The sequence below is a fragment of the Anoplopoma fimbria genome, chromosome 2 (genome assembly GCF_027596085.1).
Source record: "Anoplopoma fimbria isolate UVic2021 breed Golden Eagle Sablefish chromosome 2, Afim_UVic_2022, whole genome shotgun sequence".
In the NCBI taxonomy this organism is placed as follows: domain Eukaryota; kingdom Metazoa; phylum Chordata; class Actinopteri; order Perciformes; family Anoplopomatidae; genus Anoplopoma; species Anoplopoma fimbria.
The window spans coordinates 26,017,072-26,031,052 of record NC_072450.1 but is presented as its reverse complement, the minus strand read 5'-3'; the positions used below and the strand labels follow the sequence as shown (position 1 = coordinate 26,031,052).

Sequence of the window (13,981 nt, the reverse complement as noted above, 5' to 3'; positions counted from 1 at the left end):
CTACCACACGGTTTACATGGGTCGTGATATCATCCAGGAGGTGAACAACCACCGTCTCTCAATCCCCAGTTTGGTTTTGGAGGTGCTGGAGACACACACTTGTAATTGTTTTTGGAATGTACCCTATATATCTTTTTTTGTAATATTTAATCACAATGATAACTGTGATGAAAAATATATATATATATTTTTATATTTTTAAAGGGGCACAAGGACACGCTAAAACGAGAGGTCTGATGGATAAGAACAACCTTAATGTATGGCCATGCAATCTGTTTATAGTACCGTTATGACGTTTTTTCCTTTTTTTCCCCTTCTTAAGCCCAGATGACATACATTTCACAGTCTGTGCCTAGAACAGGTTTTTTTCAGAGCTTTATTGACAGAAAAATGTGCTTGTCTGCCGTCCCCACCCCCTGTTGTTTCCGTATTTGAATATATCAGCATTAGAGCGCCCTGTACGGATGATTACCGAACAACACAACACAACATGTAGAGGAAAAAACAAACTCAAATGCAATCTGCGCTGGTGAGTAACTGACCCATTCTGGCTCTGCCCCTCTGTGGATGAATATGCAAGCAACTGCCATATCTATCATCTGAGAGGGGTGCAAATCACACCCAGAGCGGCGCCTCACGGGGGGGGTTGAATCAGCGTGAAGTCTGCTGGCTGAGTAAAGTGATACGTAATAATGCTCCATTGTCATCTGTCATACTCTTAACAATGTACTGCTTTGGCTGGCTGGTTTACAGGATGAGAGGAAGAGAGAGAGAGAGAGCAAAGGCATGAGTCAGGAGAGAAGTTGAGAGGCGACAGAGGGAAAGAAAAGGGAGGGAGGGAAGAGGAGAAGGAGGGAGTGGAGTAGAGCTGGAGTCTGGTGGAGGACTGCTACTGTGGCCAGATGTGAAGCTTCACAGCAGACGGCTTTCGGCTCTCCTCGACACTGCTCCTGCTGGATATTTTTTTTTTCTGCTGTTCGGGTTCAATCTGCTCTGGATATTTAAGGAATAAAACATGTACGAGCGACACAAGCGGAGGTACAGCCTCCGTGCCAAAGGGGAGAGAGCCGTAGACGTGGTTTTGATAAAGGTAGGCCACCTATCCGCACTTTGAAAAAAGTTGCTCGGTGAGGTAATATCGCCAACTGCTGCAGCAATAACAGTTATTTGAGCTGAGACTTTTAAAACACAGTTGTTAAGTGCTTGAAACAGATAAAAAAGATGATGGCAAACCAATAAAAGCTGACCGAAATTGTAAAAGTAACTCATAAAAAGCTGGGCCCAGAGATAATTACCGACATTGTTGCATGAAATGAAGTCCATTAAAGAGAGATTCATGAAGCCATTCAGCAGCTGAAGCTCCTCACACTGTTTGTGTTTAAAGGCCTGATCTCACCTCTTTTTCAAAGCGGCCCAGAGGGGAAAAGTTACCTCTGAGGTAAAACACGATCACAGCTGTCACAAAGTGCTCCAACATGTTCTATTTTGCAAACCCGAACTCGTCCGCCTGAGATGTTGTGACGGGTTCCTCTGTGCTGCACCCTGGGAGATGATTACATGGTTGTTGATAGCGGCCCTCCAGACACAGAGTGCTGATTATTTCGGGGTGGAGTGCGGTTTTGTGGACGCACGGCGCGTGGGTATATTCTGTAAGAACCGGGACGGATGCCTGCGCTCTGTCCGTCTCTGTGGAATGACTGTATGAAACTTAATGAGGCCCGCACAGTTTAGGGTCTCTCTCTGCGGATTATTTCATCTGGATAGCGGGAACTTGACGGAGTAGTGCTGAAAAATTCTAAAGCTAAAGCAGAACAGAATGTCCACTGATGTCCCGTCACACAGCAGTTAGGACAATTCTCTCTCTCTCTCTCTCTCTCTCTCTCTCTCTCTCTCTCTCTCTCAAAGGTCCTGTTACCGTACCATAAAGTCATGTGTCAAACCAGCTGAACTGGATCTTCTGTGGAATCTTGGTAAATGGGATCATTATGGCACCCAAAAGTGCTATTTAAAGCCCTTGTGGCTCTTCAGACATATAGAACCCTTCAGGACGTTTTTTCCACCGTGCCTCTTTTGGCTGGTGGACAGCAGTCGGTCCTGTTGGTTGTTGGTAAGAGGGTTGTGGTTTTCATCATACGAAGTTCCCTTCCTATAGAGAGGCAAAGTCCCCCCACCCCCTTCCGGTGTCCCCCCATTGGAACCTATTTCAGAAATGAATATGTAAAGTAGTCAACGGCAAGAGACCAATCCTTTTTTGATTATTTTATTAAATTGAGGCATGAATTACACATATAATGTTTGGCAGTTTAAAAGATAATTTTGTAAATCAAGAAAGTTTGTCTCTCCTATGTGTTTTCAGGGCCAGATTTAATGATTACGAGGTCCAGGCAAACGCATACGTCACACCCTTTCTCTAACTGGGCATGTTTGTATTGGCAGTTGTAGTGGAAGTATTCAAAAATGTTTCTAAAGTAAAAGTATTAATCGTCAGTAGTAGAACTATTGATACCGCACAGTAAAAGAACTTCAACTGAAGAGTGAACAAAAGCCTTTACTACGTTTTTCTAACGTTCACGGACGACAAACTGTTTTATTGCAAACATATCGGTTCAGGGAACGTTTCAAGAACGTTTCAAGAACGTTGCCTGAAGGTAAGGGTTAATGTCTGTTCAAGGTGGAGCTCTCAGTTCTATGATGCTGGAGAGTTTAATGAATAATAATATTGAATCATATTTTTAATTGTCTTATTTTTGAGTAAAATCTGAATCTGTCAGGTAAATGAAGTGCCACTTATTTTTCCCCTGAAGTAGGAGTACAAAGTAAGAAGTACGCTATAGAGCCGAGTAGAATATTTCTAAGTGCTTTGGAGCCTTTTGATGTTACTTCAGGGTCTGATGAGTTAGAATTTTAACTTAAAAACATTAATATCTAAACATCATAAGAGATCTTTAGCTGTTAAGGGCTCTTTTAGTCCCAGGTTACTTACCTTGCCTACCGGTAGTGTCTGGTGTTTTTTTCCCCCCATGAACCAGAGTGTAGGCCTACTCCACTCTGGATGTGACCGTGAGTGGGTGTGTTACAACTATGTCATGGTAGGTGTACTGCTCAGGACCTGAAAGAGCTCAGTGTTGAGTGTGAAGTTGTTTGTATGACCGGTTCTTGAGGAAGACCACAGGTCAAGCATTCGGCCAGTTCTGAACAGGCATGTTTTCAAAGGGCTCTGCACAAGTATCTACAAATGCACAACCCCATACAGATGGGTAGAGGTTGCATCTTTCATTTTATTCTGTTATTAAATGTTGTATTTGTCTCTGCTGTTCATCAAATGACCACTCTCTTCAATTTCAGCCACTCTAACGGTGTCACTTTAAGGATGGAAATGGAAATCTGCCTGTTTGTCAGTTGTTCCACCACAAAGATCAATTATAATTACTTACGTGGTGCTGGCGTTAAGCATTTAGCTCAAAGCCCTGCTCTGACTCTCTGTCTTATTGTCTTTGTAGCAAACACAGTCATGTGAAACTAAACAGGAGGTAATGTCATTTGTCTATGATAAAACTAAACAGCAATGACATTAGTAAAATAAGTTAATTAATTATGAATCCCACTGCTTTTTTGGGGGGGAAAGTCCTGATTAAAAGCTGGTTGAGTCAGATGATTTGTCAATGACCTCGAGTAGTCAAGGTCATGGCATAGGACCCGAACAAATCATGTTACCGGTACCTCGGCGAACCTGGACGTCTGGCCAATCCCAGCACCTGAATGCTACAGGGCGGGCCTTGCTGAGAAAAGCAGTCGGATTTATATGACGCTGCTTGACTTCCTCCCGGAACCACATTCGATAGATGACATGATTGTTGTGAAGTTTTTTCGAGAACCGCTCATCCAAATAACTTCACTGACACGCTGCCCTTCCTTGGCTCCAATGATACACACAGCAAAACACCTGTCACGACATCGCTGCATCCTCTAGAAGTGTTGGAGTACATGCGAGTCATTTGGCTGCAAAAGCTCAGACAAACATCGATAGAGAGTAATATCACCCAGCATGCCGTGCAACGATGGAACAGTTAACGTTTTAGCTTGAGACAGAGACCAAGCTGTACCCAGCATGCCGTTTGTCGGTGTGAAAGTTAAAAGGAGTGCCCTCTCAACTGTTCATCAGATCTGTGAAGTAGATCTGATGAACAGTTGTGGAGAAAATCAAAGCACAGACAGAGACTCCGCCATTTTAGTCAGATTCAAACTTGGCTAATGACTCATTTCCTATTGCTAGATGAGTATTAAACTAATAACAACTGACTTAAAGCTGGACTATAAAGTACCATGCAAACTAAACTATCACCCACATCGCTCTAGACGTTGGACATGTCGTACAGTAAGTCTCATAGACCGCCATGCTGTCTGCTGGTTGTGACATCCAGAAGCAGAGCAGAGCAGAGCGGGAGGTACTGAGAGAAAAATCTATCTATGAAGTGGATTGCTCTGGTGTATGTAACAGCCCCTCTTTAGTCCATTGTCACATTCTAAACTTGTACCTGATGTCAGCTCTCCTCATCACCGGTGGGGGGAAACTGTGTGTGTGTGTGTGTGTTGTGTGTGTGTGTGTGTGTGTGTGTGTGTGTGTGTGTGTGTGTGTGTGTGTGTGTGTGTGTGTGTGTGTGTGAAAGTGTGTGTGTGAGAGAGCGATACGATGGTGGGAAAAAGGCAGCGGCGGGCTAACGGTTTCCTCTGGCCTCAGATGGAAACGGGCATCAGGCCAAATGACTTCATTCCGACCAGCGTTTCACATCGCAGCATCTCTGCTGGCCCGGAGTCAGAGAACACATCATCGGCACAGTAACCGTCAATGAGCCTTTATACTAACTAACATGGTGCTACGGTGTGTTCAAGCACATTCAGTGCTGCAGGTAGATGGCAAACATGTACTTCTGACAGCCTGGGAAATTCTTTTTTCCCGGGAAACTTATTCGCCCTTTAGCACATTTCTAGCATTCTAGATAATGTTATGATGGCAGGAATAGTTGTTCCCTTTTTCGTTAAAGTGCTGCAACCTCTGACTCATGACCCCTTTGCTTGTGTTATTGGTGAGCTGCCATTTGAAGAATATTCTACTGTTGATCTCAAAGGAAATCATCAAGTATTCCAAGTATTCTTGTTAAAAAGTCCTTCACCATGCTGAAACCCCCGTCCCCATCAGCTCCATTTGTGCACTATTCTGTAGCTGTACCTGTGACCTCTCAGTGAAGGGAGGTTGGACAATGGGATTTCAATTGGTCTTTGGAATATTTAATAAAAATACTTTAAATGGTTTGTGAGATTAATTGCTTGCGGTCTCGAGGGTGCGACAGAGAAGGGGCCTTGCCGTGCCGGCCGTCCCCGAGGGATCCGACTGTGTGTGCCTAGCGGGCTGGAAACAGTCACTCAGTCAGCCGTGGCATCCTTCAACGCTGCGGAACCTCTCTGGCGGCCTGCCTGTTTAGAAACAAGGCAGCTGTCCAAGTCCTGCCCGCCCCGGCATACACAGACCAGTCCGCCTTTTTTTCTCATCATATTTTTAAACCAGATGTGTTTTCACTGGGTACAGTTTCTATTCCCCCGTCGCTACAAATATGCCAGACTCCGGACTGGGATCGGTTCTTCACCCGGCCTGCTGACTGGCTGGAACACTTGTTTGATGAAGGTTTGGTTGGCTGACTAGTTAAATGGAGGGCAGCCTGACTCGCCTTCACCTTTTGCCTCTTGGTTTGACAAAAACATACTCTCACCTCTACTGATTACTTCATGTCCAACCCAACCGATTCTATGATTGAATTTGGACAGACTGAGCTGTATCCATGTGGTCAACTTTTTTACTAACTAATATGAACTGCAAAACCCTTCCAAAATAAAGGAAATGCATGTCCATTAAATATATAACTTAAAGAGCATGTCCACTAAGAGTTTAGTTCTATAATCAGTGCCAAAGCACACTGAAGCAGTCCTGCTGGCTCACGGTGTGCAAACAGTCTATTAAAACACTTAAAGCTGCTGTTTCCTTTACTTTGGCTTTAATCTCTGTTTTTATTCTGGACCCTTTGTTTCCATTTTGAAGTTCTGCTGCCACTGCTCCACTGTGAGGTCAAGCCATGTGGCCTTTTGTAATTTGTCGCAATCACTGGCAATCATTTCACATCTGAGCGGAACCTGTGCGTACGTTTCTGTCTGTGTCTGTCTCTGTCTGTCTGTGTCTGTGTGTGTGTGTGTGTGTGTGTGTGTGTGTGTGTGTTTGGGTCTGTGTGTGCTGGCGCCCTCTGTGACCAGCTAATCTTTCCTCGTCAGCGTGTTTGTTCTCTCTCAGCGGGCCCTGTTTGATATTTGAACGCAGCTGTGAGAAAAGAAACAGCCCGACCGTGCTGTCTGTGCGTGCATCTGCGTGTGTGTGAATTTGTCGTGTGCGTGAGACTTGACGAGTGAAACGAAAGTAGCTCGAGTGTTTGTAATAAGTCTCCATGCATGCACACCGCTGTTGGCTGATGGAGATGCATGTAGACGGTGCCAGTTGGTATGGAAGCGACTGTCACTGTGTATGTAGGAATGCAAAAGCGTAGTGGTCACACACACACACACACGCACACACACACACACACACACACACACACACACACACACACACACACACACACACACACATACACACACTCGCCACTCCCAGGCCTGGACAACAGGGCCCAGTGTTTCTCTTGGTCCCAGCAGGCTTCTCAATAGTGTGCTGTGGGACAGTCGAGGGTTAGTTGTTTAGAAATTGAGCTCAGCCCCCCTCACCCCAGAGCATTCTGGGAGGGTCAACCTTGCTGGTTGGTTGGGACTCCCTCATCCTCCTCTGTGTTAAACCCTCTCTGTTCCCAGTTTCACATTAAATAACTGCAGTGTATGTGCTCCAGTAAAGTTCTGACTTATTTTCCCCTTTTTATTTGTAGCTGTATTTAAATATTTTTTGTGACGTTGTCTTTTGTTGCACGTAGGTTGGCAATTTTTGCGTCCCCAGTGGGAATGGCAGACTCCGCCATCTAAAGTGATAAATACTGTAAGGAGAAATGACAGAACGTTAGTACGTTATAAAGGCTATTGCTGAAATTTTGGGGGAAATTGACATTTGTTTAATGAAGGCCTTGAAGAGGCTATATACAAGATTGGGAGCATTTCTACTGCCTCTCAATTTGGCAATAAAAGATCCAAACAGCGACTGGTAGGAGAACATCCAGCGTCAGCCCAGTGGTGTAACTGAAACTCCAGAGTTGACTTGGTGGGTCACGTTGGAACGCCATCTTTGTTTTGTTCCTCTTTCAGATTGGAGGTTGTGGCCTATTAGATCAGGGACCTGTTCACACCAGTCTGGAGGTTCCTTTGTACAAGTCCTACACAGCCAAGTTTAAAGAGCCACACTAAAGCCTGTTGATCTGAGCCAGGCTTAACCTGGGTTAACTGGGGTTGGGAGTTAAATGGGAAGAATTAAGGAGGGGAGGAAACAAGCTACAGTAGGAGGAAAGGAGGGAACAAACCATTGAAGGAGGACAGGCCATAAACGTCTTTAATGAGGCACCATCTCTCCTGCACTGCAGAAGCTGCAGCTCAGGTCAGAAATCACTTGACCCCTAAAAAGATCCATGTTGTCAGGGTCTCCGCTGTAGAGCGTAGGTCTCGGCAATCCGTCTTGCTAACATATTATTCAACTGCTTCTCGTTGACTCTGCTTGTACATTGGACTCGGACTGCGGATGTCTCTCTCGTCAGCCAAGACGGACACATTCGAAATCCAAGCTCGTCAACTTAATCTACACGTCGTTGATGGAATTTATTAAAACACAGCGAGCTTCTCTGAGCCTCCGTTAGCTTCACATCCAGAGCTGCCAGTCAGATCTGCATAGCTCCGGCCAAACTGTTGAAGCTTTTGTGTTGCCCGCGCGGAGGAGGAGGGGTCGCCTGTGGCTTTTTGAAGCTCAAACCAGCTCTCTCTCTCTCACACACACACACACACACACACACACACACACACACACACACACACACACACACACACACACACACACACACACACACTCTCTCACTCTCTCACTCTCTCACACTCTCTCTCTCTCTCTCTCTCTCTCTCTCTCTCTCTCTCTCTCTCTCTCTCTCTCTCTCTCTCACACTCTCTCTCTCTCTCTCACACACAGACACACAGCTGTTGCATAGACACACAGACCACAGAGGAAGCAGAGCCCCAGCGTTGTGTGTTTACAGCCAACCCCACATCTCTGACAGGCAGTGTGTGTGTGTGTGTGTGTGTGCATGTGTTTGTTCACATGTGTTTGTGTAACTGTGAGTTCTGAAAGCACGAAAACAGACCAGATTCAGATCTTCCCCCAAACGGTTCCCCCGTTCGATGGAGCCGGAGCACAGCCTACTGATATCCGCTGAATACTCTGAAGTCCTCTGTTATAAAGAGCGTCTTATCTTTTCCTCCTATCCTGTGCGCGCCGAGCAACACTTCCTAACTGCCACGCTGGTCTGCATCATTATTTCTTTGTGGGGTGACGGTCACATGTTGCTGAGGCTGATTCAGTGTCTTCCTGTTTCTCTGTAGATCCACCGAGACAGAGAGGCGTCGTTCCATCAGCCCTGCAACACTCAGCACTCAGGTAAGAGTTACTCTCAACCGCTAATGATCACATATTGTGCATGTTTCTCTACTTTTTTCTTTTTTATTCAGCAGGATTTGTGTGTAGTGCTGTAAGCCGCTGCAAGAAACTCCAGTGACAAATGTGTTGAAGTGGGTCATTTATGTGTATTCTTTGTTGTCATGTGAAGCCAGAGTGTTTGGAGTAATTGCAAAAACCGTCTGGTTTAAGTTTCCCTTACACAAAGCAAAGACACTTGCTTTTTTTTGGAGCCTCAGCATTTGGCAACAGCCTTTTTTTTCCCTTTTTGGATTAAGTAAAACAGCTCTGTCTGCCATTTTTTATTTTTTTTTATTTTTTTTCTCTCAAAAGAGGAAATTGAGACTGAGACTTAATTTAGTTGTTCTGAAAAGCCAAGTCAAGACACACCGATATTTTTGGTGGAGCCTCACAGTCTCTGATAGCATTTTTGTCTCGATATTTAATATCTGTGATTGTTTGTCCAGTTTCAAATGTTCAATACTTAACCCCGCATTAAATTTGGGGTTTTGGGCAAAGGAGTTCTGAAGCCGCACACAAACCATCCTGCTCTTTAACAGATAAACACACTGTAAACATCTAAACCTTTTTTTTTTTTTTAAAGGGTACTTCCTCTTTTAAAAACTGGGGCAGGAATTTATTCAGTATGAGTAAATGACTTAAAGTGTATGGAGTTTTTGGCCATTAGTGGTCCTATAGAGCACCATTTTGATGAGCGGGACCCGGTTTTGTATCTCATGCTCAAACAAGGACGTGGATACACACCACAAGATGATGTGTTACGTGTCTCTGTCAACTCCGCAGGGTGGCAACAGTTATTCCTGTTGACCCTTTTTGTGTTCCAGTTGACCTCATGGCGTCTTTGGAAGTGACCCAGTACTTGTGACAGAGCTAATTAATGTTAGTGCCAGCAGTGTGTCAGAGAAACAGCAGGATGGACTGCAGAAACCTGATGGTCAGAGCTGTGATGTTAGCTCAGCAGCAGTGGTAGAGGAAGTTACTCATAGTTAAGAAATGTCTAGACATTATCTTGTCTTTTTTACGTAGGCCTTAAAAGGAGCCTGTCTTGACCCCAGTTTTCATTTGATGTTATTCATTTGCATATCAATTTCATTTTTTTCAAACTGTTGTTTTTGTTATGAATGCTAAACTTGGGCAGCCAACGAAACAAGCTTGATTTTCAGAGCTTTCGCACAGAAAATAAAGGCATCAACTTTCATATTGCGCATAACGCACATATCCAAATGTAACTATAGTGTAGAACAACAGTGGGGATCCGTGGTCTGATCCACGCAAACTTATTTCTTATGCCTTTCAACCCTGATCAAGGCCATTTATGCCAGATCCACTCCTTCCTTTCTTACCTTTTACAATAAAAGCCCTATACATATACACTGCTTAACTGTTTACCAGAAGAAACTCAATAAAAGAGCGTATCGTAGTCTGGGCTATAGAACAGTTTACCTGAGACAGACTATCAGATGCTGCTCTGGGTCAACAGGATGCCGGTGGTGGTCCTATGCTTCTGCAAATGTATTCCTACCTTTTATTGAAAAAGTGTAGCACCTGTTGCAAATTCGCATCTTTGCGTATATAAATAGTCTTGATTCTTTTTCTCGGTGTTTATTTGTCATGTCCCCAGTGTTTAAAGGTCTTAAAAAAAGACTGTAAAGTGGTGCTGAATGCTAATAAATGCTAACAATAAAAATGTTAACATGCAGGTTATATTTATATTTACACTGATGCTTTTTTTAAATCCCCAAATAATAACAAATCATATCAACCCTAGCTAGTATGGCTAAAAACAGCATCAGCTCGCTCGTCACTGCAGCAAATGGATGATTGTTGCAGCTGTGAATATTTCTCAGTCAGTTCATGAGGAATGACCGAAAGAAATGTGAATAAATAAGAGGTTGACATATGTATGTATGGGCAACAGCCTAAGCAAGATAGAAAAACAGGATCCTATGACCTCTGGTAAATGAGTCTGTCTGCGGTGAGACCAGTCTCAATAAAACATGACCAACAGATCGATGAGAACAACCCATCTTCTATCCCTGGTAGAAAACCGATGGAACATCATTGTGTCGGATAGAGGAAGAGAGAGAAAAAAAAGGTTTTAATGGATGAGGTGAATAAATACAGAGGGAAAGACAGGAAACAAAAAAATGGAAATAGAATGACATAGAAAGAAAACAAAACAGAAAAGGACTGTCAAATGGAAATAAAGTAAAAGGGTGGGTGAGGGTGGGATTTCCTCTGCAGCAGCTGGGAGAAGTTGACATCACTTCCTTTGTGGTGGAAATGTCTCTCTCTTACTCACTAAACTCGTCCAACTCCCTCAGCCTTTGTCTCTGTCTCTCTCTCTGGTTTATTTAGTAAGGTAAGCAAGCACCGGGTCTGAAACAGATTGACTGGCTTGCAAATGTCTAATTCACCATTCACTTATATCAGCAGAAATTATGGATTACAATAATTGAGTCCCATAAGAGAGAAAAAAAAGTCTATAATTTAATGTTCACATTTGAGTACCCTATTAAGTTTTAAGCTTCTAGGGATGGCAATGCTGGTTGGCCAACGGTCGAACAGTCCATCACTTTGATCCAGACGGAAATATCTCAACTAGTGGATAGATTGACTTGTACTTTTGGAAAGATATTCATGATCTCCAGAGCTGCTGCCCTTAGCATTTAGTTTAAACACAAACTCTGTGGTTTCTAACGAAACAGAGCTGCTAGCATAACTGTAGCAGACTCTTACTCTTGCTATCAGGTAAGGAATTATGAATCTACCAATCTAGAGAGGTAGGAAGTTGGGGGGGATTGACCTTCTTTTGTCAGTGTCAAAGGTCATTGCAAATGGGTTGACCCAGAAGAATTTACTTGCAAAGCTCGCCAGGTCAAGGTCAGGGTTGAGACCTTGGTGATACTCTGCTCTGTTTGAGAGAGTTTAAACATACTGGGTGGTCAATTGCTTCTTGCATGTTTTCTTTATATGCTAATATACAATGTGTAATCGTCTGCATAGAATATTAAGTGACTAATTGTACAAAGTTTGCCTTTTCAAAGCGGGAAAACAGCAGAAAAGACAACAGCGAGAGGACCCAGGAGCTCTTGATTTCCAAGCTTATGCAAAGCCTCAGCGTCTGAGCATGCTGTTTATTTTCTGCGGGGCATGATGGACCTGGATCTGCATCCCTTATTATAGCCGGTTAATGTGTTCTTGGAATGCCACCGCTTGGTAGTGCGCCCGGCGGCCTGTGGTTCGCTAGCCTCTGTTGCTGCTGCCTTAAAGTGTTGTTTGTAATGCTGCGTGATATTACACTTATCATGGGCGAAGCCGTGTCCTGTTTAGCTCAACTCCACTCAGTAACCCTTATTTATATAGGAGGAGACGTGCTGGGTGTGCCTTTTTGATTCAAGGCAAAAATAATACATTGAAAAGAGACAACAAAGGTATGGGAGTAAATGGGGGGTTTGAATGAATCCCAGTGAAGGTTTAAATTACAGTTTGGCTAAGCAGTGTACTCTGTAAAACGTGTGCAAGGAAGGAACGGATGACAGATTTCTATTTCAGGCAGGCAACATGTCAGCAGCCTCTGACAAATACAATGAAATAATGTTTTTTTTTAATAATAGTTTAATTATGTGTGTAGCTCCAACTAAAACAGTGAACAGCAGATGGTTGAGCGCTGGTTATGAGCTGATTCATTTTACCTAATTACAACAGAAGAACACACCAGTCTGCTCTACTTCTACTTCAGGTTTCAACACTGCTCAGACCTCAAAGTGCATCAAGTGTGGTCAACCCCCGTTTCTCAGCTTCAGAGAATGACTGACAAAAAAAAAGTAGTGCCTAGTTGCACAAATTGAACAAGTCATGTTCTTAGAAAATACAGGACAAGTAAATATGAGTGTTTAAGGAAAAAATCAAAAGGTTTTATCTGTAAGTGCTGATAAAATCTTTTGCACTTAAGAAACACTTAAGGTAGCCTCAGTGGCGACTTATCTCCACTAATAGTACGAAGATGTGCAGAGAAGAGTGTTCTGGAGGCAGGGAGGCTCGATGGATACTTTATCTTGTCGGTTATTTCTCACCACATTCATTACTTTCAGACTGGATGATTTGTTTGGATCATATCTCCCTCTGAGTTTTTTTTCTTCTACCGCATTCATCTAACAACACACATTTTTCAACCTTTTTCTGTTTCTTTTTTTTTTACTGCATTGAAAACCCCGACAACAGCTGCTGTTTGGATTGCAAGCATTATTTGATTTGTTGATATGTAGTCAAATGAACGATGAACAATAATATGTTGCATATTAATCAAAGTAATCCACAGGTGCGTGTGCTGTTTCGCATCCAACCAAAAACCTCAACCACCCACCGACTCATCAGAGGGCTTTACACCTGTTCTCTGGCCTGTGTGTGTGTGTGTGTGTGTGTGTGTGTGTGTGTTTGTGTGTGTGTGTGTGTGTGTGTGTGTGTGTGTGTGTGTGTGTGTGTGTGTGTGTGTGTGTGTGTGTGTGTGTGTGTGTGTGTGTGTGTGTGTGTGTGTGTGAAACAGTGGGAGGAGGACAGCTGTCAAAGCTCACAGTCCCCTGCTAGTTCTGGTGGACAGGTGCGAGGGGGTGGAGTCCGAGAAAAAACTCCCAGAATCCACTTCTGTCACTCCCCCAACTCACACACAATCACTCGCACACATTTTGCATTAACATCTTGGGATTCTCCAGTTCATGGTGGGCTTGTGGCGTTAGAAAGTGTGAAGAACAAAGGGTTAAAATGATTTGCATCAGCTTCCAAAACCTCCTCGGTCAAGGCTAAGCTCTTCTGCCGCAGTCGGGGTCGAAGGTCAGTGTAGTTTTTATTTTTGGAGTGTTGTGACATCCACTTTGTTCTAAAAGAAACCTGCTTTTGATGATGTCATGAAGCGGCCGTACATATGACATCGCCCTGTACAAGGCCCTGTTAACCTCTGCTGTTCAGGGATCTGCTCTTGCATTTTTTGACAGGTACAACTGTAGTTCCAGAAATCAATCGTGTGACCTTTTATTCCACAGTAATAGAGAGGAAAACCGGTATAACCCCCGTGTCAGCTCACTCTGCTGCTGTATTCAAACAGCTTGACAGCCTCGAATGCAAACATGGAGACATTAATTACCTAAATAAGCTTCAAACCGCTGACACCTTCTGATAAATACATTTGATTTCAGACTTCAATAATAGTCAGTTCCGCAGCACTTTCAAGCCCCGTAATTAGAAACGATTGATATTTTACAGCGCCAGTTCTCTGATCTGTGAAATCAA

The 13,981-nt window shown here is 43.7% G+C and overlaps 1 protein-coding gene across 1 annotated transcript in view; it reads left to right on the top strand.

The window, feature by feature from the left end:
* Positions 1 to 13,981, top strand: part of LOC129099622 (A-kinase anchor protein 13) — a 93,603-nt gene that overhangs the window by 37,585 nt on the left and 42,037 nt on the right. Inside the window, 1 exon segment of the mRNA XM_054608933.1 lies at positions 8,602 to 8,656. Within this exon segment, the coding sequence (XP_054464908.1) occupies positions 8,602 to 8,656 (55 nt within the window).